The sequence below is a fragment of the Coregonus clupeaformis genome, chromosome 12, assembly GCF_020615455.1.
Source record: "Coregonus clupeaformis isolate EN_2021a chromosome 12, ASM2061545v1, whole genome shotgun sequence".
In the NCBI taxonomy this organism is placed as follows: Eukaryota; Metazoa; Chordata; class Actinopteri; order Salmoniformes; family Salmonidae; genus Coregonus; species Coregonus clupeaformis.
This window is the reverse complement of record NC_059203.1, coordinates 25,761,304-25,783,922: the sequence shown is the minus strand read 5'-3', so window position 1 is coordinate 25,783,922 and position 22,619 is coordinate 25,761,304. Positions and strand designations below refer to the sequence as shown.

The 22,619-nt window shown below is 42.0% G+C and overlaps 1 protein-coding gene across 2 annotated transcripts in view; it reads left to right on the top strand.

Annotated features, from left to right (window-relative positions):
• The window catches only part of LOC121578119 (serine/threonine-protein kinase 38-like), a 51,628-nt gene that overhangs the window by 6,136 nt on the left and 22,873 nt on the right, over positions 1-22,619 (top strand). For both annotated transcript variants that reach the window (XM_041892229.2, XM_041892228.2), the window contains exons 2-5: positions 16,903-17,043; positions 18,420-18,471; positions 19,047-19,169; positions 19,418-19,501. In XM_041892229.2, coding sequence (XP_041748163.1) covers positions 16,913-17,043; positions 18,420-18,471; positions 19,047-19,169; positions 19,418-19,501 — 390 coding nt within the window. In that variant the 5' untranslated portion in view covers positions 16,903-16,912. The remainder of the gene's footprint in view (positions 1-16,902; positions 17,044-18,419; positions 18,472-19,046; positions 19,170-19,417; positions 19,502-22,619) is intronic.

Here is a 22,619-nt window from a genome sequence, read left to right as displayed (position 1 = left end):
TGTTGTTAGTAGCCTAAAGTCAAATGTAAAAAAAGACTGTTTAAATGAATTAGGCCTTCTCAAATTAGCCTACTTTCAGCCCCATACGCTGCCCATCTCCGCGGCTGCCGCTTCATAGTAATGTAAGTTATGTCAATTACTTGAATATGGCTTATTGTGAGGTCAATAACTCTGATAAATAGCTTCATTATGGGCAATGAAACATATTGTTTTTATTCAAAATAATTATAGCTGTAGCAAGCTTACCTCCGGTCCTCCTCATCTTCATGCTCTCCCTCTCAAAGTGATCAGGACATCAGTAGGCCTAGTCCGCGCGCACAGATATTGCATTTTCTGGCAAGGGATAGCCTAGTTTTATATATACCATCCCGGAAGCTCAAAAAGAAATTACAAGAAAGTACATTTTTTAAATCTTTGTTTAGCCTAGGCCTATAGTATAGACTATGCATCATTTGATTGAGACCACACTTGGCACACTTGATATTGCGCGCCCAGCAGAGAATCAGGGATGAGGGGCAGCATCGGGCACACATCGAGATATAATAAGCAACTAATTCTCAAACACTGAGCAATATGACATTTAATAGATTACAAATTACATTACCCTCATCTGGACTAAATAAAAAATTAAATAAACCCTCCCCCTGACTGAAATGGAAAAAGCATGACCCACCCCCATTTTCCTCCGGGTAACAAACAGTAGCGGTGTGTGGGTAAAATCACTGGGGAAGCCAAGCCAGAAGGAATAGCCATGTTATAACCTATGTGTTGTGAAAATTGACTTGTTTGCTCTATAATCTGTTAGTCTCCACCTTTGTTTCATCACAAAACCGGAGAGCAACCTCCCAGTTTACCTTGTAGTCTGTGTGTGCGTGCGTGCACATTCATTCTTGCAAGTAGAAAAAACATGTTGACTCACCCTACCTGTAGACAAACGCCAATGCCATCCTCCTCTCTTTCATGTTGAGGAACAGTCTATGACTCTGTCATACTGTACACGCTTTTAGTTTTTGTTGTCCCAGGCTACCTGGCTAAAATGCTTGCTCGTTAGCCTAACTTCCTTTCATGGGCAACAATGATCCACCTAGTTAACATTAGCCTACTACATCTACCTACATATTGTACTTCCATTCTCTCAGGGCAGGGGCACAATGTATGAATTTATGGTTGAATTAGAATCGCTGTTATAATCAGGCCAGTATGGAGAATTAAGTAAAGCCAATAAAATGGTCTGACGGGGAAGTGGACATACTCAGTATTCATATCCCGAAAGAAAGTAATGATCTCAATACAATACATTTTAAACAAAGTTAGTAAAAATAGATACAGTGGGGAAAAAAAGTATTTAGTCAGCCACCAATTGTGCAAGTTCTCCCACTTAAAAATATGAGAGAGGCCTGTAATTTTCATCATAGGTACACGTCAACTATGACAGAGAAAATGAGGGGAAAAAATCCAGAAAATCACATTGTAGGATTTTTTATGAATTTATTTGCAAATTATGGTGGAAAATAAGTATTTGGTCAATAACAAAAGTTTCTCAATACTTTGTTATATACCCTTTGTTGGCAATGACACAGGTCAAACGTTTTCTGTAAGTCTTCACAAGGTTTTCACACACTGTTGCTGGTATTTTGGCCCATTCCTCCATGCAGATCTCCTCTAGAGCAGTGATGTTTTGGGGCTGTCGCTGGGCAATACGGACTTTCAACTCCCGCCAAAGATTTTCTATGGGGTTGAGATCTGGAGACTGGCTAGGCCACTCCAGGACCTTGAAATGCTTCTTACGAAGCCACTCCTTCGTTGCCCGGGCGGTGTGTTTGGGATCATTGTCATGCTGAAAGACCCAGCCACGTTTCATCTTCAATGCCCTTGCTGATGGAAGGAGGTTTTCACTCAAAATCTCATGATACATGGCCCCATTCATTCTTTCCTTTACACGGATCAGTCGTCCTGGTCCCTTTGCAGAAAAACAGCCCCAAAGCATGATGTTTCCACCCCCATGCTTCACAGTAGGTATGGTGTTCTTTGGATGCAACTCAGCATTCTTTGTCCTCCAAACACGACGAGTTGAGTTTTTACCAAAAAAATTATATTTTGGTTTCATCTGACATTCTCCCAATCCTCTTCTGGATCATCCAAATGCACTCTAGCAAACTTCAGACGGGCCTGGACATGTACTGGCTTAAGCAGGGGGACACGTCTTGTACTGCAGGATTTGAGTCCCTGGCAGCGTAGTGTGTTACTGATGGTAGGCTTTGTTACTTTGGTCCCAGCTCTCTGCAGGTCATTCACTAGGTCCCCCCGTGTGGTTCTGGGATTTTTGCTCACCGTTCTTGTGATCATTTTGACCCCCACAGGGTGAGATCTTGCGTGGAGCCCCAGATCGAGGGAGATTATCAGTGGTCTTGTATGTCTTCCATTTCCTAATAATTGCTCCCACAGTTGATTTCTTCAAACCAAGCTGCTTACCTATTGCAGATTCAGTCTTCCCAGCCTGGTGCAGGTCTACAATTTTGTTTCTGGTGTCCTTTGACAGCTCTTTGGTCTTGGCCATAGTGGAGTTTGGAGTGTGACTGTTTGAGGTTGTGAACAGGTGTCTTTTATACTGATAACAAGTTCAAACAGGTGCCATTAATACAGGTAACGAGTGGAGGACAGAGGAGCCTCTTAAAGAAGAAGTTACAGGTCTGTGAGAGCCAGAAATCTTGCTTGTTTGTAGGTGACCAAATACTTATTTTCCACCATAATTTGCAAATAAATTCATTAAAAATCCTACAATGTGATTTTCTGGATTTTTTTTTCTCATTTTGTCTGTCATAGTTGACGTGTACCTATGATGAAAATTACAGGCCTCTCTCATCTTTTTAAGTGGGAGAACTTGCACAATTGGTGGCTGACTAAATACTTTTTTTCCCCACTGTATGATCTTGCTACCATGGAAAAATCACCCTAATGAATGATTTAGTCATATCCCAGTTGACATATTTATTGATGGCCCTGCCTACACCGGACGACTTGTTTTTAAAAATTATATGTGCAAAAAATTATCCACTTTATTTGGAACCGCAAGCCAGACAAAATGAAATGCGTCTATTTATACAATGAATATGAATTCGGAGGGCTAAAATTATTAAATATTAAAGCATTGAACCTCTCACTAAAGTTATACTTAAATCCAAACAGGTTCTCCAGAAGATTGGTAAGAATGGCTCACCCTATGTTAAAAAATAGCAGTTTTCCATTTATTCAGATGACAACCTCTCACTTTTGGATAGTTGAAAATGAAATCTCCAAAATATCACTATTTTTAAAACAAGCCATAGAAAGCTGGTTGCAATTTCAGTTTAATCCACCAGAAAAGACAGAACAAATATTACAACAAATATTATGGTTAAACTCAAATATACTAATTGATTTTTTTTTTTATATAAAAAGAAATACAGTATAATCTTTGTTAATGATATCATAAATAGGACTGGGGGAGTTATGTCACAAATGCAGCTAACAAAAATATATGGAAATGTCTGCTCTATTCAAAATTACAACCAACTGATTGCAGCATTACCGTTAAAATGTAGGAGGGGAGTGGAAGGGGGAGAAAGTAAGGAACTTGTTTGTCGGCCCTGCATTAAAGACCTAAATAAATAAATAAACGCTACCGGTCAAAAGTTTTAGAACACCTACTCATTCAAGGGTTTTTCTTTATTTGTACTATTTTCTACATTGTAGAATAATAGTGACGACATCAAAACTATGAAATAACACACATGGAATCATGTAGTAACCAAAAAAGTGTTAAACAAATCAAAAAATATTTTATATTTGAGAATCTTCCAATAGCCACCCTTTGCCTTGATGACAGCTTTGCACACTCTTGGCATTCTCTCAACCAGCTTCATCTGGAATGCTTTTCCAACAGTCTTGAAGTAGTTCCACATACAGTGGGGAAAAAATGCCAATTTAGTCAGCCACCAATTGTGCAAGTTCTCCCACTTAAAAAGATGAGAGAGGCCTGTAATCTTCATCATAGGTACACGTCAACTATGACAGACAAAATGAGAAAAAAAAAATCCAGAAAATCACATTGTAGGATTTTTAAATGAATTTATTTGCAAATTATGGTGGAAAATAAGTATTTGGTCAATAACAAAAGTTTCTCAATACTTTGTTATATACCCTTTGTTGGCAATGACACAGGTCAAACGTTTTCTGTAACTTTTCACGAGGTTTTCACACACTGTTGCTGGTATTTTGGCCCATTCCTCCATGCAGATCTCCTCTAGAGCAGTGATGTTTTGGGGCTGTCGCTGGGCTTTCCTTTACACGGATCAGTCGTCCTGGTCCCTTTGCAGAAAAACAGCCCCAAAGCATGATGTTTCCACCCCCATGCTTCACAGTAGGTATGGTGTTCTTTGGATAAAACTCAGCATTCTTTGTCCTCCAAACACAACGAGTTGAGTTTTTACCAAAAAGTTCTATTTTGGTTTCATCTGACCATATGACATTCTCCCAATCCTCTTCTGGATCATCCAAATGCACTCTAGCAAACTTCAGACGGGCCTGGACATGTACTGGCTTAAGCAGGGGGACACGTCTGGCACTGCAGGATTTGAGTCCCTGGCGGCGTAGTGTGTTACTGATGGTAGGCTTTGTTACTTTGGTCCCAACTCTCTGCAGGTCATTCACTAGGTCCCCCCGTGTGGTTCTGGGATTTTTGCTCACCGTTCTTGTGATCATTTTGACCCCACGGGGTGAGATCTTGCGTGGAGCCCCAGATCGAGGGAGATTATCAGTGGTCTTGTATGTCTTCCATTTCCTAATAATTGCTCCCACAGTTGATTTCTTCAAACCAAGCTGCTTACCTATTGCAGATTCAGTCTTCCCAGCCTGGTGAAGGTCTACAATTTTGTTTCTGGTGTCCTTTGACAGCTCTTTGGTCTTGGCCATAGTGGAGTTTGGAGTGTGACTGTTTGAGGTTGTGGACAGGTGTCTTTTATACTGATAACAAGTTCAAACAGGTGCCATTAATACAGGTAACGAGTGGAGGACAGAGGAGCCTCTTAAAGAAGAAGTTACAGGTCTGTGAGAGCCAGAAATCTTGCTTGTCAAATACTTATTTTCCACCATAATTTGCAAATAAATTCATTAAAAATCATTTTCTTCTCAATTTGTCTGTCATAGTTGACGTGTACCTATGATGAAAATTACAGGCCTCTCTCATCTTTTTAAGTGGGAGAACTTGCACAATTGGTGGCTGACTAAATACTTTTTTCCCCCACTGTATTCTGAGCACTTGTTGGCTGCTTTTCCTTCACTCTGCGGTCCAACTCATCCCAAACCATCTCAATTTGGTTGAGGTCGCGGGATTGTGGAGGCCAGGTCATCTGATGCAGCAGTCCATCACTCTCCTTCTTGGTAAAATAGCCCTTACACATCCTGGAGGTGTGTTGGGTCATTGTCCTGTTGAAAAACAAATGATAGTCCCACTAATCCCAAACCAGATGGGATGGCTTATCGTTGCATAATGCTGTGGTAGTCATGCTGGTTAAGTGTGCCTTGAATTCTAAATAAATCACAGACAGTGTCACCAGCAAAGCATCCCCACCCCATAATACCACCTCCTCCATGCTTTACGGTGGGAACTACACATGCGGAGATCATCCGTTCACCCACACCGTGTCTCACAAAGGCACGGCGGTTGGAACAAAAAATCTCAAATTTGGACTCCAGACCAAAGGACACATTTCCAACGGTCTAATGTCCATTGCTCGTGTTTCTTGGCCCAAGCAAGTCTCTTGTTCTTATTGGTGTCCTTTAGTAGTGGTTTCTTTGCAGCAATTTGACCATGTAGGCCTGATTCACACAGTCTCCTCTGAACAGTTGATGTTGAAATGTGTCTGTTACTTGAACTCTGTAAAGCATTTATTTGGGCTGCAATTTCTGAGGCTGGTAACTAATTAACTTATCCTCTGCAGCAGAGGTAACTCTGGGTCTTCCATTCCTGTGGCGGTCCTCATGAGAGCCAGTTTCCTCATAGTGCTTGATGGTTTTTGCGACTTCACTTGAAGAAACGTATAAAGTTCTTGAAGCTTTCCGCATTGGCTGACCTTCATGTCTTAAAGTTATGATGGACTGTCGTTTCTCTTTGCTTATTTGAGCTGTTCTTGCCATAATATGGACTTTGTCTTTCACCAAATAGGGCTATCTTCTGTATACCCCCCGTACCTTGTCACAACACAACTGATTGGCTCAAACGCAAATTAACTTTTAAGAAGGCACACCTGTTAATTGAAATGCATTCCAGGTGACTACCTCATGAAGCTGGTTGAGAGAATGCCAAGAGTGTGCAAAGCTGTCATCAAGGTGGCTATTTGAAGAATCTCAAATATAAAATATATTTTGATTTGTTTAACACTTTTTTGGTTACTACATGATTCCATATGTGTTATTTGATAGTTTTGATGTCTTCACTATTATTCTACAATGTAGAAAATAGTACAAAATAAAGAAAAACCCTTGAATGAGTAGGTGTTCTACAACATTTGACCAGTAGTGTATATATAAATAAAAAAGCATGCCAGTTCCATTTAAGGACCAAACAGTTGACAGCTGTGCCATACATGTTGCAAAATAGTTGGGAAGAGATGTTTAATGTGCTGATTCCATGGCATAGGGTTTAGGAACTGATACACAAAACAACGCTGGATTCAAAACTTTTTTCAATTTACATTTTTACACAAAATTCTTGCAACCAATAGAATGTTATGTATATGCGGGATACAACCATCCCAGCTCTAAAAATTTAGCTGTGAAGAGACATAATCATTAGATCACTTGTTTTCGTACAGTGGGGAAATTAAGTATTTAGTCAGCCACCAATTGTGCAAGTTCTCCCACTTAAAAAGATGAGAGAGGCCTGTAATTTTCATCATAGGTACACGTCAACTATGACAGACAAAATGAGAAAAAAAAATCCAGAAAATCACATTGTAGGATTTTTAATGTATTTATTTGCAAATGATGGTGGAAAATAAGTATTTGGTCAATAACAAAAGTTTCTCAATACTTTGTTATATGCCCTTTGTTGGCAATGACACAGGTCAAACGTTTTCTGTAAGTCTTCACAAGGTTTTCACACACTGTTGCTGGTATTTTGGCCCATTCCTCCATGCAGATCTCCTCTAGAGCAGTGATGTTTTGGGGCTGTCTCTGGGCAACACGGACTTTCAACTCACTCCAAAGATTTTCTATGGGGTTGAGATCTGGAGACTGACTAGGCCACTCCAGGACCTTGAAATGCTTCTTACGAAGCCACTCCTTCATTGCCCGGGCGGTGTGTTTGGGATCATTGTCATGCTGAAAGACCCAGCCACGTTTCATCTTCAATGCCCTTGCTGATGGAAGGAGGTTTTCACTCAAAATCTCACGATATATGGCCCCATTCATTCTTTCCTTTACACGGATCAGTCGTCCTGGTCCCTTTGCAGAAAAACAGCCCCAAAGCATGATGTTTCCACCCCCATGCTTCACAGTAGGTATGGTGTTCTTTGGATGCAACTCAGCATTCTTTGTCCTCCAAACACGACGAGTTGGGTTTTTACCAAAAAGTTCTATTTTGGTTTAATCTGACCATATGACATTCTCCCAATCCTCTTCTGGATCATCCAAATGCACTCTAGCAAACTTCAGACGGGCCTGGACATGTACTGGCTTAAGCAGGGGGACACGTCTGGCATTGCAGGATTTGAGTCCCTGGTGGCGTAGTGTGTTACTGATGGTAGGCTTTGTTACTTTGGTCCCAGCTCTCTGCAGGTCATTCACTAGGTCCCCCCTTGTGGTTCTGGGATTTTTGCTCACCGTTCTTTTGATCATTTTGACCCCACGGGGTGAGATCTTGCGTGGAGCCCCAGATCGAGGGAGATTATCAGTGGTCTTGTATGTCTTCCATTTCCTAATAATTGCTCCCACAGTTGATTTCTTCAAACCAAGCTGCTTACCTATTGCAGATTCAGTCTTCCCAGCCTGGTGCAGGTCTACAATTTTGTTTCTGGTGTCCTTTGACAGCTCTTTGGTCTTGGCCATAGTGGAGTTTGGAGTGTGAATGTTTGAGGTTGTGGACAGGTGTCTTTTATACTGATAACAAGTTCAAACAGGTGCCATTAATACAGGTAACGAGTGGAGGACAGAGGAGCCTCTTAAAGAAAAAGTTACAGGTCTGTGAGAGCCAGAAATCTTGCTTGTTTGTAGGTGACCAAATACTTATTTTCCACCATAATTTGCAAATAAATTCATTTTTTTTTCTCAATTTGTCTGTCATAGTTGACGTGTACCTATGATGAAAATTACAGGCCTCTCTCATCTTTTTAAGTGGGAGAACTTGCACAATTGGTGGCTGACTAAATACTTTTTTCCCCCACTGTATGTAGCTTGTTTTGGTTGCAGATTCAGGAATGGCTGAAAAATCAGGACATTAATTTAAAGCTATCTTTGCAGATTGCTCTGCTGGGTGACTTGAAAAGCCATGGTCAGTTGATCAATAATATAATAGGACTTTTAGTAAAGGTGTTCATCTTTAATTTAGAATCTGTGGAAACTATACGAATAGAAAGGTTCAGAACTCACAGCACATTGGGAAAATATATGGCAAGTAGAAGTCTAGACTGGATGGTTTTTAGAGATCAATGGGAGGGGTTAATGGTAGCTGAAGGGTGGGATTAAAAAAGGAAAATCAAAAAATAGATAACTAATGGAAAATGTACCGTGTCCGTGTACCGTTTACCGTGTCTGTAAAATGTATATAGTATGTATAAGATGGAAGTAGAAGCCTAAGTATTGCTGTCCATTAGTTTACTGCAAAATAATGACAAAGCGAAAACAGGTTTTTATAAATTTTTGCAAATTTATAAAAAATAAAAAACAGATTATTATTATACTTATTTACATAAGTATTCAGACCCTTTGCTATGAGACTCGAAATTGAGCTCAGGTGCATCCTGTTTCCATTTATCATCCTTGAGATGTTTTTACAACTTGATTGGAGTCCACCTGTGGTAAATTCAATTGATTGGACATGATTTGGAAAGGCACACACCTGTCTATATAAGGTCCCACAGTTGACAGTGCATGTAAGAGAACAAACCAAGCCATGAGGTTGAAGGAATTGTCCGTAGAGCTCCGAGACAGGATTGTGTCGAGGCACAGATCTGGAGAAGGGTACCAAAACATTTCTGCTGCATTGAAGGTCCCCAAGAACACAGTGGCCTCCATCATTCTTAAATGGAAGAAGTTTGGAACCACCAAGACTCTTCCTAGAGCTGGCCACCTCGGCCAAACTGAGCAATCGGGGGAGAAGGGCCTTGGACAGAACCCGATGGTCACTCTGACAGAGCTCCAGAGTTCCTCTGTGGAGATGGGAGAACCTTCCAGAAGGACAACCATCTCTGCAGAACTCCAATCAGGCCTTTATGGTAGAGTGGCCAGACGGAAGCCACTCTTCAGTAAAAGGCACATGACAGCCCGCTTGGAGTTTGCCAAAAGGCACCTAAAGGACTCTCAGACTCTCAGACCATGAGAAACAAGATTCTTGGTCTGATGAAACCAAGATTTAACTCTTTGGCCTGAATGCCAAGCGTCATGTCTGGAGGAAATCTGGCACCATTCCTACGGTGAAGCATGGTGGTGGCAGCATCATGCTGTGGGGATGTTTTTCAGCGGCAGCAACTGGGAGACTAGTCAGGATCGAGGGAAAGATTAACGGAGCAAAGTACAGAGAGATCCTTGATGAAAACCTGCTCCAGAGCGCTCAGGACCTCAGATTGGGCGAAGGTTCACCTTTCAACAGGACAACGACCCTAAGCACACTGCCAAGACAATGCAGGTGTGGCTTCAGGACAAGTCTCTGAATGTTCTTGAGTGGCCCAGCCAGAGCCCGGACTTGAACCCGATCGAGCATCTCTGGAGAGACCTGAAAATAGCTGTGCAGCGATGCTCCCCATCCAACCTGACAGAGCTTGAGTGGATCTGCAAAGAAGAATGGGAGAAACTCCCCAAATACAGGTGTTCCAAGCTTGTAGCGTCATACCCAAGAAGACTTGAGGCTGTAATCGCTGCCAAAGGTTCTTCAACAAAGTGTTGAGTAAAGGGTCTGAATACTTATGTAAATGTGATATTTGAGTTTATTTTTTTATACATTTGCTAACATTTCTAAAAACCTGTTTTTGCTTTGTCATTATGAGGTATTGTGTGTAGATTGATGAGGGGGAAAAATTATTTAATCAATTTTAGAGAAAAATAGGGAAATTATAATATTTTATGCTAACACAATTTCTCAGAGAAAGACATTTGTTTATAAAGTGAGAATTTTCTCTATCGAAAAGACAGGGGTAAAAATTATTCGCACCCTCCCCTTGCAATGATAAACAGCACAGCCTTTTTCTAAAATGTTTTATGAAGTTGGGGAACACATTGGGAGCGATCTGTATTCCTCCATACAGGTTCTTTCCAGATCCTTGATATCCTTTGTCTGCGCTGATGGACCCCCCTCTTTAATTCAAACCACAGGTTTGAAATGGGAATAAAGTCAGGAGACAGATGGCAATTGCAAAATGTTGATTTTGTAGTGAATTAACCATTGGTTTATGAAGGGTGCCAATAATATCATAAATTACTATATGAGTGGACTAGAGAAGATCTACTTTAAGTGCCTAGGGGGTAGGTGTCCATTTGGAATCGAGCAATAGTCATGGTTATAAGCACATCTCCCACCCACCCCTCCCTCCCTGCCCTAACTTTTACAAAGTTGTAATATTTTTTTGTGCAATAATACACTGAGTTATATAAATATAGGCATAAGATTAGAAGCCTTTTGAAATCCCCTATACTAATTTCTGATAGAAAAAAATGACATTTCGTTTTCACCTCCATCATTCCTACTCTACAGCAGGGGTTCTCAAACTTTTTCACTCAGGTCCCTCTTCCAGCATTGGGGAACATTCCGCTGTTCACACCCCTCTTGTTGGCGGAGAGAAAATGTTGCAGGTTTAAAGCTTATTTCCTGCAATTCTACACATTTTGTCATGGGGTGCAGAGTAAATTTAGCAGTTTTAAAGCAAATGTTCTTGCAATTCTATAAATTCTGCCATGTCTAATGTGTAATCATGTGATATTTGAGTGACTCAAACATTGCAACAAAATCTATAGGCAAAATAACCTAGCTAAAAAACATTAGCCGACATGGGCTAGTTGATCTGGACATTTATGACAAGTTATAAATAGCTCTCCAAGGTATGCAATGACTGACATGACAAGAGGAAAATGTTTGATACACTACCCAAATTTGAAATTGCACCTTTCAAGAGTAAGTTGAAAGCTGGACTGAGTTCCTATAAAAACATACAGTACCAGTCAAAAGTTTGGACACACCAACTCATTCCAGGGTTTTTCTTTATTTTTACTATGTTCTACATTGTACAAAACTATGAAATAACACATGGAATCATGTAGTAACCAAAAAAGTGTTAAGCAAATCAAAATATATGTTATATTTGAGATTCTTCAAATAGGCACCCTTTGCCTTGATGACAGCTTTGCACACTCTTGGCATTCTCTGAACCAGCTTCACCTGGAATGCTTTTCCAACAGTCTTGAAGGAGTTCCCAAATATGCTGAGCACTTGTTGGCTGCTTTTCCTTCACTCTGCGGTCCGACTCATCCCAAACCATCTCAATTGGGTTGAGGTTGGGGGATTGTGGTGGCCAGGTCATCTGATGCAGCACTCCATCACTCTCCTTCTTGGTCAAATAGCCCTTACACTGCCTGGAGGTGTGTTGGGTCATTGTCCTGTTGAAAAACAAATGATAGTCCCACTAATCCCAAACCAGATGGGATGGCGTATCGCTGCAGAATGCTGTGGTAGCCATGCTGGTTAAGTGTGCCTTGAATTCTAAATAAATCACAGACAGTGTTACCAGCAAAGCACCCCAACACCATAACACCTCCTCCTCTGTGCTTTACGGTGGTAACTACACATACGGAAATCATCCGTTCACCCACACCGTGTCTCACAAAGACACGGCGGTTTGAATAAAAAATCTCCAATTTGGACTCCAGACCAACGGACACATTTCCACCAGTCTAATGTCCATTGCTTGTGTTTCAATACAAATTATTTAAAAAGATTAAGTCAGTCATAAAAATATATATTATATTCAAGCGCAGTATATATTTTCTTTCTTACATGATTATGTATTTGGATTGAAATCAATTATATAACGTCACAGGAAGGGTATAGCTGGCTCTAATGTGTGTGTGTGTGTGTGTGTGTGTGGTGTGCTCAGATCAGGAGTGGAGGCTGGTTCAGGCAAGTCTTCCCCCCACCCCACTCCCCTGGGCAACACCTCTTCTCTGTTTGTCCTCCCCTCCGTCCCCGCCCTCTCTTTTCTTCTGTCATCTGCCTCATCCCTCTCTCTTGTGTCCGCGCCTCATAGTTCCCCTGGGAACCCTGTAAGGGAGAAGGAGATGGAGGTCCATTAGAGGTTGATGTTAGGGACAGTTCCAAAGGGAAACTATTGAAACGAACACCATGCAAGAGGCTACAGAGAATTGGTGTGTGTGTCCTCTCCTCACCGAGTTGTTTCTCTCTTTCAGCAGTCAGGTTGGAGTCTCTCCTGCTCCTCTTCTGTTCATTGGCCTCAATGGTGTACATCCTCCTTTCCTTTCCTCTCATCTTCTTCCACTTCTCCCCCAAGATCACAAGGAAGCAATGGTGTGCCATGTTGATCACGCTGTATTATTGATCTACTAGTGGCACACGTGACAATGTTTACCATCCATTTTTACTGTGTTAAAATTGAATTAGGTTCCCGAAAAGTTCAATGTCATATACAGCAAACAGGTATTTTCCCAATCTTGTAGCTGGCATAATATGGGGCATGTTATGCTTTGCAACGTTAATGACAATGGATTATTGATCTACTAGTGGCACACCTGTCACAAAACATATACAGTGGGGGAAAAAAGTATTTAGTCAGCCACCAATTGTGCAAGTTCTCCCACTTAAAAAGATGAGAGAGGCCTGTAATTTTCATCATAGGTACACGTCAACTATGACAGACAAATTTAGGAAAAAAAATCCAGAAAATCACATTGTAGGATTTTTTATGAATTTATTTGCATATTATGGTGGAAAATAAGTATTTGGTCACCTACAAACAAGCAAGATTTCTGGCTCTCACAGACCTGTAACTTCTTCTTTAAGAGGCTCCTCTGTCCTCCACACGTTACCTGTATTAATGGCACCTGTTTGAACTTGTTATCAGTATAAAAGACACCTGTCCACAACCTCAAACAGTCACACTCCAAACTCCACTATGGCCAAGACCAAAGAGCTGTCAAAGGACACCAGAAACAAAATTGTAGACCTGCACCAGGCTGGGAAGACTGAATCTGCAATAGGTAAGCAGCTTGGTTCGAAGAAATCAACTGTGGGAGCAATTATTAGGAAATGGAAGACATACAAGACCACTGATAATCTCCCTCGATCTGGGGCTCCACGCAAGATCTCACCCCGTGGGGTCAAAATGATCACAAGAACGGTGAGCAAAAATCCCAGAACCACACGGGGGGACCTAGTGAATGACCTGCAGAGAGCTGGGACCAAAGTAACAAAGCATACCATCAGTAACACACTACGCCGCCAGGGACTCAAATCCTGCAGTGCAAGATGTGTCCCCCTGCTTAAGCCAGTACATGACCAGGCCCGTCTGAAGTTTGCTAGAGTGCATTTGGATGATCCAGAAGAGGATTGGGAGAATGTCATATGGTCAGATGAAACCAAAATAGAACTTTTTGGTAAAAACTCAACTCGTCGTGTTTGGAGGACAAAGAATGCTGAGTTGCATCCAAAGAACACCATACCTACTGTGAAGCATGGGGGTGGAAACATCATGCTTTGGGGCTGTTTTTCTGCAAAGGGACCAGGACGACTGATCCGTGTAAAGGAAAGAATGAATGGGTCCATGTATCGTGAGATTTTGAGTGAAAACCTCCTTCCATCAGCAAGGGCATTGAAGATGAAACGTGGCTGGGTCTTTCAGCATGACAATGATCCCAAACACACCGCCCGGGCAACGAAGGAGTGGCTTCGTATGAAGCATTTCAAGGTCCTGGAGTGGCCTAGCCAGTCTCCAGATCTCAACCCTATAGAACATCTTTGGAGGGAGTTGAAAGTCTGTGTTGCCCAGCGACAGCCCCAAAACATCACTGCTCTAGAGGAGATCTGCATGGAGGAATGGGCCAAAATAGCAGCAACAGTGTGTGAAAACCTTGTGAAGACTTACAGAAAACGTTTGACCTGTGTCATTGCCAACAAAGGGTATATAACAAAGTATTGAGAAACTTTTGTTATTGACCAAATACTTATTTTCCACCATAATCTGCAAATAAATTCATTAAAAATCCTACAATGTGATTTTCTGGATTTTTTTTCCTAATTTTGTCTGTCATAGTTGACGTGTACCTATGATGAAATTTACAGGCCTCTCTCATCTTTTTAAGTGGGAGAACTTGCACAATTGGTGGCTGACTAAATACTTTTTTTCCCCACTGTACAGTGAGGGAAATAAGTATTTGATCCCCTGCTGATTTTGTACGTTTGCCCACTGACAAAGACATGATCAGTGTCTAATTTTAATGGTAGTTTTATTTGAACAGTGAGAGACAGAATAACAAAAAAAAACCCAGAAAAACGCATGTCAAAAATGTTATAAATTGATTTGCATTTTAATGAGGGAAATAAGTATTTGACCCCTCTGCAAAACATGACATAGTACTTGGTGGCAAAACCCTTGTTGGCAATCACAGAGGTCAGACGTTTCTTGTAGTTGGCCACCAGGTTTGCACACATCTCAGGAGGGATTTTGTTCCACTCCTCTTTGCAGATCTTCTCCAAGTCATTAAGGTTTCGAGGCTGACGTTTAGCAACTCGAACCTTCAGCTCCCTCCACAGATTTTCGATGGGATTAAGGTCTGGAGACTGGCTAGGCCACTCCAGGACCTTAATGTGCTTCTTCTTGAGCCACTCCTTTGTTGCCTTGGCCGTGTGTTTTGGGTCATTGTCATGCTGGAATACCCATCCACGACCCATTTTCAATGCCCTGGCTGAGGGAAGGAGGTTCTCACCCAAGATTTGATGGTACATGGCCCTGTCCATCGTCCCTTTGATGTGGTGAAGTTGTCCTGTCCCCTTAGCAGAAAAACACCCCCAAAGCATAATGTTTCCACCTCCATGTTTGACAGTGGGGATGGTGTTCTTGGGGTCATAGGCAGCATTCCTCCTCCTCCAAACACGGCGAGTTGAGTTGATGCCAAAGAGCTCCATTTTGGTCTCATCTGACCACAACACTTTCACCCAGTTCTCCTCTGAATCATTCAGATGTTCGTTGGCAAACTTCATACGGCCCTGTATATGTGCTTTCTTGAGCAGGGGGACCTTGCGGGCGCTGCAGGATTTCAGTCCTTCACGGCGTAGTGTGTTACCAATTGTTTTCTTGGTGACTATGGTCCCAGCTGCCTTGAGATCATTGACAAGATCCTCCCGTGTAGTTCTGGGCTGATTCCTCACTGTTCTCATGATCATTGCAACTCCACGAGGTGAGATCTTGCATGGAGCCCCAGGCCGAGGGAGATTGACAGTTCTTTTGTGTTTCTTCCATTTGCAAATAATCACACCAACCATTCCAGCCTTGTGTAGGTCTACAATCTTGTCCGTGACATCCTTGGAGAGCTCTTTGGTCTTGGCCATGGTGGAGAGTTTGGAATCTGGTTGATTGCTTCTGTGGACAGGTGTCTTTTATACAGGTAACAAGCTGAGATTAGTAGCACTCCCTTTAAGAGTGTGCTCCTAATCTCAGCTCGTTACCTATATAAAAGACACCTGGGAGCCAGAAATCTTTCTGATTGAGAGGGGGTCAAATACTTATTTCCCTCATTAAAATGCAAATCAATTTATAACATTTTTGACATGCGTTTTCTGGATTTTTGTTGTTGTTATTCTGTCTCTCACTGTTCAAATAAACCTACCATTCAAATTATAGACTGATCATTTCTTTGTCAGTGGGCAAACATACAAAATCAGCAGGGGATCAAATACTTTTTTCCCTCACTGCAATTTATGGTATGCAATAGTAATCACACTGTATTAATTATCTACTAGTGGCACACATCTCAAAATATGTATACCAGCCAATTTGTCTGTGGAAAACTTGAGTTATATGCCCTCAAAGTTCACTGTAATATAGAATAACCAATTATTTGGCATAATAAGGGAATATTTTTATGGTATGCAATGTTCATCACGCTGGATTAATGATCTACTATTGGCACACATTTTTTAAAAGTCTACCTGTTTTTACTGAGATGTTTTTTTCAATATCAAAGTTCACTCTAATATAACTACTTAAAAAAGGATAGAGATAGAGAATGTGGGGATAGACCAAGTAACATAGTTTTTTAAACACTTTTTAAAATGTATAATCTCTCATTAATTAAATACAAAGACAAACCTATCAAGCTCACTTACATTTCGCTGTCAAACTCTGTGTGTGTCTGTATGTCATGACTACTTCCTTTCACAATTTTACAAATGCTAAACAGCATTTCACACCCAATAGGCTACTGCAGCCTCACTATGAAAGGCATAAAAATGAATTAAACAATTTGGTATAATTTTTATTGTGGAAGTGTGGTTCAATTTAGCTCCATCAATTATGCTAATCAATCATTCATATCCATCAGAGAGATGTGGTGACCAGCTGGAGCCCACATAATAGGGGACATCCGTCGATAGTAGGGCATAGGACACTTTACACTAATGTGTGCTCCAATTTGTGTGTGTGTGGGTAGGTAGGTAACCATGGCAACGAGGGGTCATTCCTCATGCTCCTCGATGAGTAACCACACGAAGGAGAGAGTGAACATGGCTATGGTGACCCTGGAGAACTTCTACTGTAACCTGATAGACCAGCATGAGGAGAGAGAGATGAGGTGGGTGTTATGGCATTAACACACACACACACACACACGTAAACAAACACACACACATGCACCATGCTCACACAAACTGGAACTAGGAAGATAATTTACATTGGAACAGTTCTGAAAAGAAAAGATGATGCCTTAAAACATGTCAGAAGCTGAGAAGGCAGCACAGTGGCTTGCCACAAACAAGAGGAAGAGATTAGAGAGACAGAGATGTTACACATCACTGACCTCAACGTGATCTCTCTCTCTGCTTAGAGCCCCACCCTGCCTGGTGGAGTAATGGTTGTGTGGTGTAACCTCACCCTGCTAATGCATGTAGGCAATACAATGCAATAAATCTAGTGGTAAAGAAAGTCTGAACAATGTTTCAGTGTATTTGTAAAATGTACTTTTCCCATGACCAATTATTTTCACAATGCTTCTGGAAGTACTTTTAATTTGATAAGATTGATAAGCACTGTTGAGCTTCAGCCGTCTGACCAGGGTCCTGGGATATTCACATTCAATGAATTCAGAAATGCCAGGGATAAGGCAAAATGAAATCCTTTTAAATGTTCTGAACACCCACTGTTTAGCTTTGTGTATGTTGCCAGATAGTCTCTGTCAGTGCTGTGTTTTCTGTGGACGAGCGCAAGAGAGAGAGAGAGGGTGAGAGAGAATGTGAAAAGTTGAATGGTTTATATAGTTAATACAGTTTGTTCAGGGGCTACAGTTGTATCACATATTTATCACTTTAGAAGCAGTTTCATCTACTCACGACCGCTCATGCTGTAAACACAGTCCAGTTCAAAGTGAATGGCACAGATCCATATATGGCAATGGTCTATTTGCATATAGGCCTACTGCAGCTCTGATTGGTTATGGCGCACCGGTACAGGCCTGAGTTGTGCTTGTCAATGCAATAGAATCCTACTCCGTTCTGCTTACAACAAAAACTATTGCATAGTTAGTTTTTGTTTTGTTTCGGTATGTTGCAAATATTGCGTTGATTCAATCACAATTTCCACAGTAAAGGGAAACGTTGATAGTGTTAGCTAACGGTGAAAACTAGACATTTGAGTGAAGTTCAATCTCGTGCTTCTCTGTGCGGGCTGCTATTTCTTCTGTGGGGGAGCTGTGTGCCCGTGCTCGCACGCAGCTTAGAGGGAACATTGGTCACAGCTCAACCTACCCACCAATGTTTGGTTTGTTTCTCTTTGAGAATGTTTGAATGGTTCATTCCAATTCTGTTACCGTTCCTCCATAACTGTCATGCAGAACTGAAACAGCAGGTAGTATAGTGATCAGTATGGAGCTGCAGGTTGGGAGGTGTCTTCCTGAATCAGCATATTTGACCCTAACCTTTGCCTTTTGACCCTCAACCCCAATTTTGTTGCCAGGCAACAGAAGCTGGAGATGGTGATGAATGAGGAGGGACTGCCTGATGAAGAGGTGAGTATAGTAACACACATACATTTACATTTACATCATTCAGCAGACGCTCTTATCCAGAGCGTCGTGGGGGAGCTTGTTCCACCATTGGGGTGCCAGAGCAGCGAATAGCTTTGACTTGGCTGAGCGGGAACTGTGCTTCCGTAGAGGTAGAGGGGCTAGCAGGCCAGAGGTGGATGAACGTAGTGCCCTCGTTTGGGTGTAGGGTCTGATCAGAGCCTGAAGGTAAGGAGGTGCCGTTCCCCTCACAGCTCCGTAGGCAAGCACCATGGTCTTGTAGTAGATGCGAGCCTCAACTGGAAGCCAGTGGAGTGTGCGGAGGAGCGGGGTGACATGAGAGAACTTGGGAAGGTTGAACACCAGACGGGCTGCAGCGTTCTGGATAAGTTGTAGGGGTTTAATGGCACAGGCAGGGAGCCCAGCCAACAGCGAGTTGCAGTAATCCAGACGGGAGATGACAAGTGCCTGGAATAGGACCTGTGCCGCTTTCTGTTTAAGGTAGGGTCGTACTCTGCGAATACACTAGCAGTGTCACATGCACAGACACACACACTTACACTCACCCTGTGTTGCAGAAGCGTATTCGGCGCTCCCAGCACGCGCGTAAGGAGACAGAGTTCCTGAGGCTGAAGAGAACCAGGCTGGGATTGGAAGACTTTGAGTCCCTCAAGGTGATTGGTCGAGGAGCCTTTGGAGAGGTAAGCATACATTGAGCTATTGGAATTCTAACTAGGTTATTACAATGTAATTAGTTACCATTTTACAATGTTACCATAGTTACCATTTCACAGTCTGAACATCCAAACCACAATTTCCTAATCCACTGTTTCAGAAAATGTATTGATGATGATGATGATAGTGTAAATGCCCTTCCATTGGCTATGACCTTGTGAACGTCTTGTTGCCATGTTGGCTCAACTTTGACCTTTTGTCCCCTGATTTCCAGGTGCGTCTGGTCCAGAAGAAGGACACAGGTCACATCTACGCCATGAAGATCCTGCGCAAGGCCGACATGCTGGAGAAGGAACAGGTGTGTGTGTGTGTCTCTCTCTCTCTCTCTCTCTCTCTCTCTCTCTCTCTCTCTCTCTCTCTCTCTCTCTCTCGCTCTCTCTGTGTCTCTTTATCTTTTATTTGCTCAAGTATCTAAGGCCACAGGGATACTTCACATTCCTCCCTTAGCCTTGTCGTGTTGAAACGTATTCCTTATTTTCCCAACGCACTATGGATATTTCACTTTGTTTACAGTAATTAAAATGTTATTGAACCTTTATTTAACTAGGCAAGTCAGTTAAGAACAAGTTCTTATTTACAATGACGGCCTACCAAAAGGCAAAAAGCCTCCTGCGGGGACGGGGGCTGGGATTTAAAAAATAAATATACAGTACCAGTCAAAAGTTTGGACACACCTACTTATTCCAGAGTTTTTCTTTATTTTGACTATTTTCTACATTGTAGAATAATAGTGAAGACATCAAAACTATGAAACAACACATATGGAATCCTGTAGTAACCAAAAAAGTGTTAAACAAATCAAAATATATTTTATACTTGAGATTCTTCAAATAGCCACCATTTGCCTTGATGACAGCTTTGCACACTCTTGGCATTCTCTCAACCAGCTTCACCTAGAATGCTTTTCCAACAGTCTCGAAGGAGTTCTCACATATGCTGAGCTCTTGTTGGCTGCTTTTCCTTCATTCTGCCATCCGACTCATCCCAAACCATCTCAATTGGGTTGGGGTCAGGGATTGTGGAGCCCAGGTCATCAGATGCAGCACTCCATCACTCTCCTTCTTGGTAAAATAGCCCTTACACAGCCTGGAGGTGTGTTGGGTCATTGTCCTGTTGAAGAACAAATGATAGTCCCACTAAGCCCAAACCAGATGGAATGGCGTTTCGCTGCAGAATGATGTGGTAGCCATGCTGGTTAAGTGCGCCTTGAATTCTAAATAAATCAGTGTCACCAGCAAAGCACCCCCACACCATAACACCTCCTCCTCCATGCCTTACGGTGGGCACTACACATGCGGAGATCATCCATTCACATACACGCGTCTCACAAAGACACGGTGGTTGTAACCAAAAATCTCCAATTTGGACTCAAGTCAAAGGACAAATTTCCACCGTTCTAATGTCAATTGCTCATTTTTCTTGGCCCAAGCAAGTCTCTTCATCTTATTTAGTAGTGGTTTCTTTGCAGCAATTCGACCATGAAGGCCTGATTCGCACAGTCCCGTCTGAACAGTTGATGTTGAGATGTGTCTGTGACTTGAACTCTGTGAAGCATTTATTTTGGCTGCAGTTTCTGAGGCTGGTAACTCTAATGAACTTATCCTCTACAGCAGAGGGAACTCTGGGTCTTCCATTCCTGTGGTGGTCCTCATGAGAGCCAGTTTCATCATAGCGCTTGATGGTTCTTGCGAATGCACTTGAAGAAACTTTCAAAGTTCTTGAAATGTTCCGTATTGACTGACCTTCATGTCTTAAAGTCATGATGGACTGTCGTTTCGCTTTGCTTATTTGAGCTGTTCTTGCCATAATATAGACTTGGTCTTTTACCAAATAGGGCTATCTTCTGTATACCCCCCTACCTTGTCACAACACAACTGATTGGCTCAAACGCATTAAGAAGGAAGGAAATTCCACAAATTAACTTTTAAGAAAGCACACCTGTTAATTGAAATGCATTCCAGGTGACTACCTCATGAAGCTGGTTTAGAGAATGCCAAGAGTGTGCAAAGCTGTCATCAAGGCAAAGGGTGGCTATTTGAAGAATCTCAAATATAAAATGTTTAACACTTTTTTGGTCACTACATTTACATTTACATTTACGTCATTTAGCAGACACTCTTATCCAGAGCGACTTATTCCATATGTGTTAATTCATAGTTTTGATGTCTTCAGTATTATTCTACAATGTAAAAAATAGTAAAATTTTAGAAAAAACCTAGAATGAGTAAGTGTGTCCAAACTTTTGACTGGTAGTGTATATACAGTGAGGGAAAAAATAATTTGATCCCCTGCTGATTTTGTACATTTGCCCACTGACAAAGACATGATCAGTGTCTAATGTTAATGGTCGTTTTATTTGAACAGTGAGAGACAGAATAACAACAAAAAAATCCAGAAAAACGCATGTCAAAAATGTTATAAATATTTTTCATTTTAATGAGGGAAATAAGTATTTGACCCCTCTGCAAAACATGACTTAGTACTTGGTGGCAAAACCCTTGTTGGCAATCACAGAGGTCAGACGTTTCTTGTAGTTGGCCACCAGGTTTGCACACATCTCAGGAGGGATTTTGTCCCACTCCTCTTTGCAGATCTTCTCCAAGTCATTAAGGTTTCGAGGCTGACGTTTGGCAACTCAAACCTTCAGCACCCTCCACAGATTTTCTATGGGATTAAGGTCTGGAGACTGGCTAGGCCACTCCAGGACCTTAATGTGCTTCTTCTTGAGCCACTCCTTTGTTGCCTTGGCCGTGTGTTTTGGGTCATTGTCATGCTGGAATACCCATCCACGACCCATTTTCAATGCCCTGGCTGAGGGAAGGAGGTTCTCACCCAAGATTTGACAGTACATGGCCCCGTCCATCGTCCCTTTGATGCGGTGAAGTTGTCCTGTCTCCTTAGCAGAAAAACACCTCCAAAGCATAATGTTTCCACCTCCATGTTTGACGGTGGGGATGGTGTTCTTGGGGTCATAGGCAGCATTCCTCCTCCTCCAAACACGGCGAGTTGAGTTGATGCTAAAGAGCTCGATTTTGGTCTCATCTGACCACAACACTTTCACCCAGTTCTCCTCTGAATCATTCAGATGTTCATTGGCAAACTTCAGACAGGCCTGTATATGTGCTTTCTTGAGCAGGGGGACCTTGCGGGCGCTGCAGGATTTCAGTCCTTCACAGCGTAATGTGTTACCAATTGTTTTCTTGGTGACTATGGTCCCAGCTGCCTTGAGATCATTGACAAGATCCTCCCTTGTAGTTCTGGGCTGATTCCTCAACGTTCTCATGATCATTGCAACTCCACGAGGTGAGATCTTGCATGGAGCCCCAGGCCGAAGGAGATTGACAGTTATTTTGTGTTTCTTCCATTTGCGAATAATCACACCAACTGTTGTCACCTTCTCACCAAGCTGCTTGGCA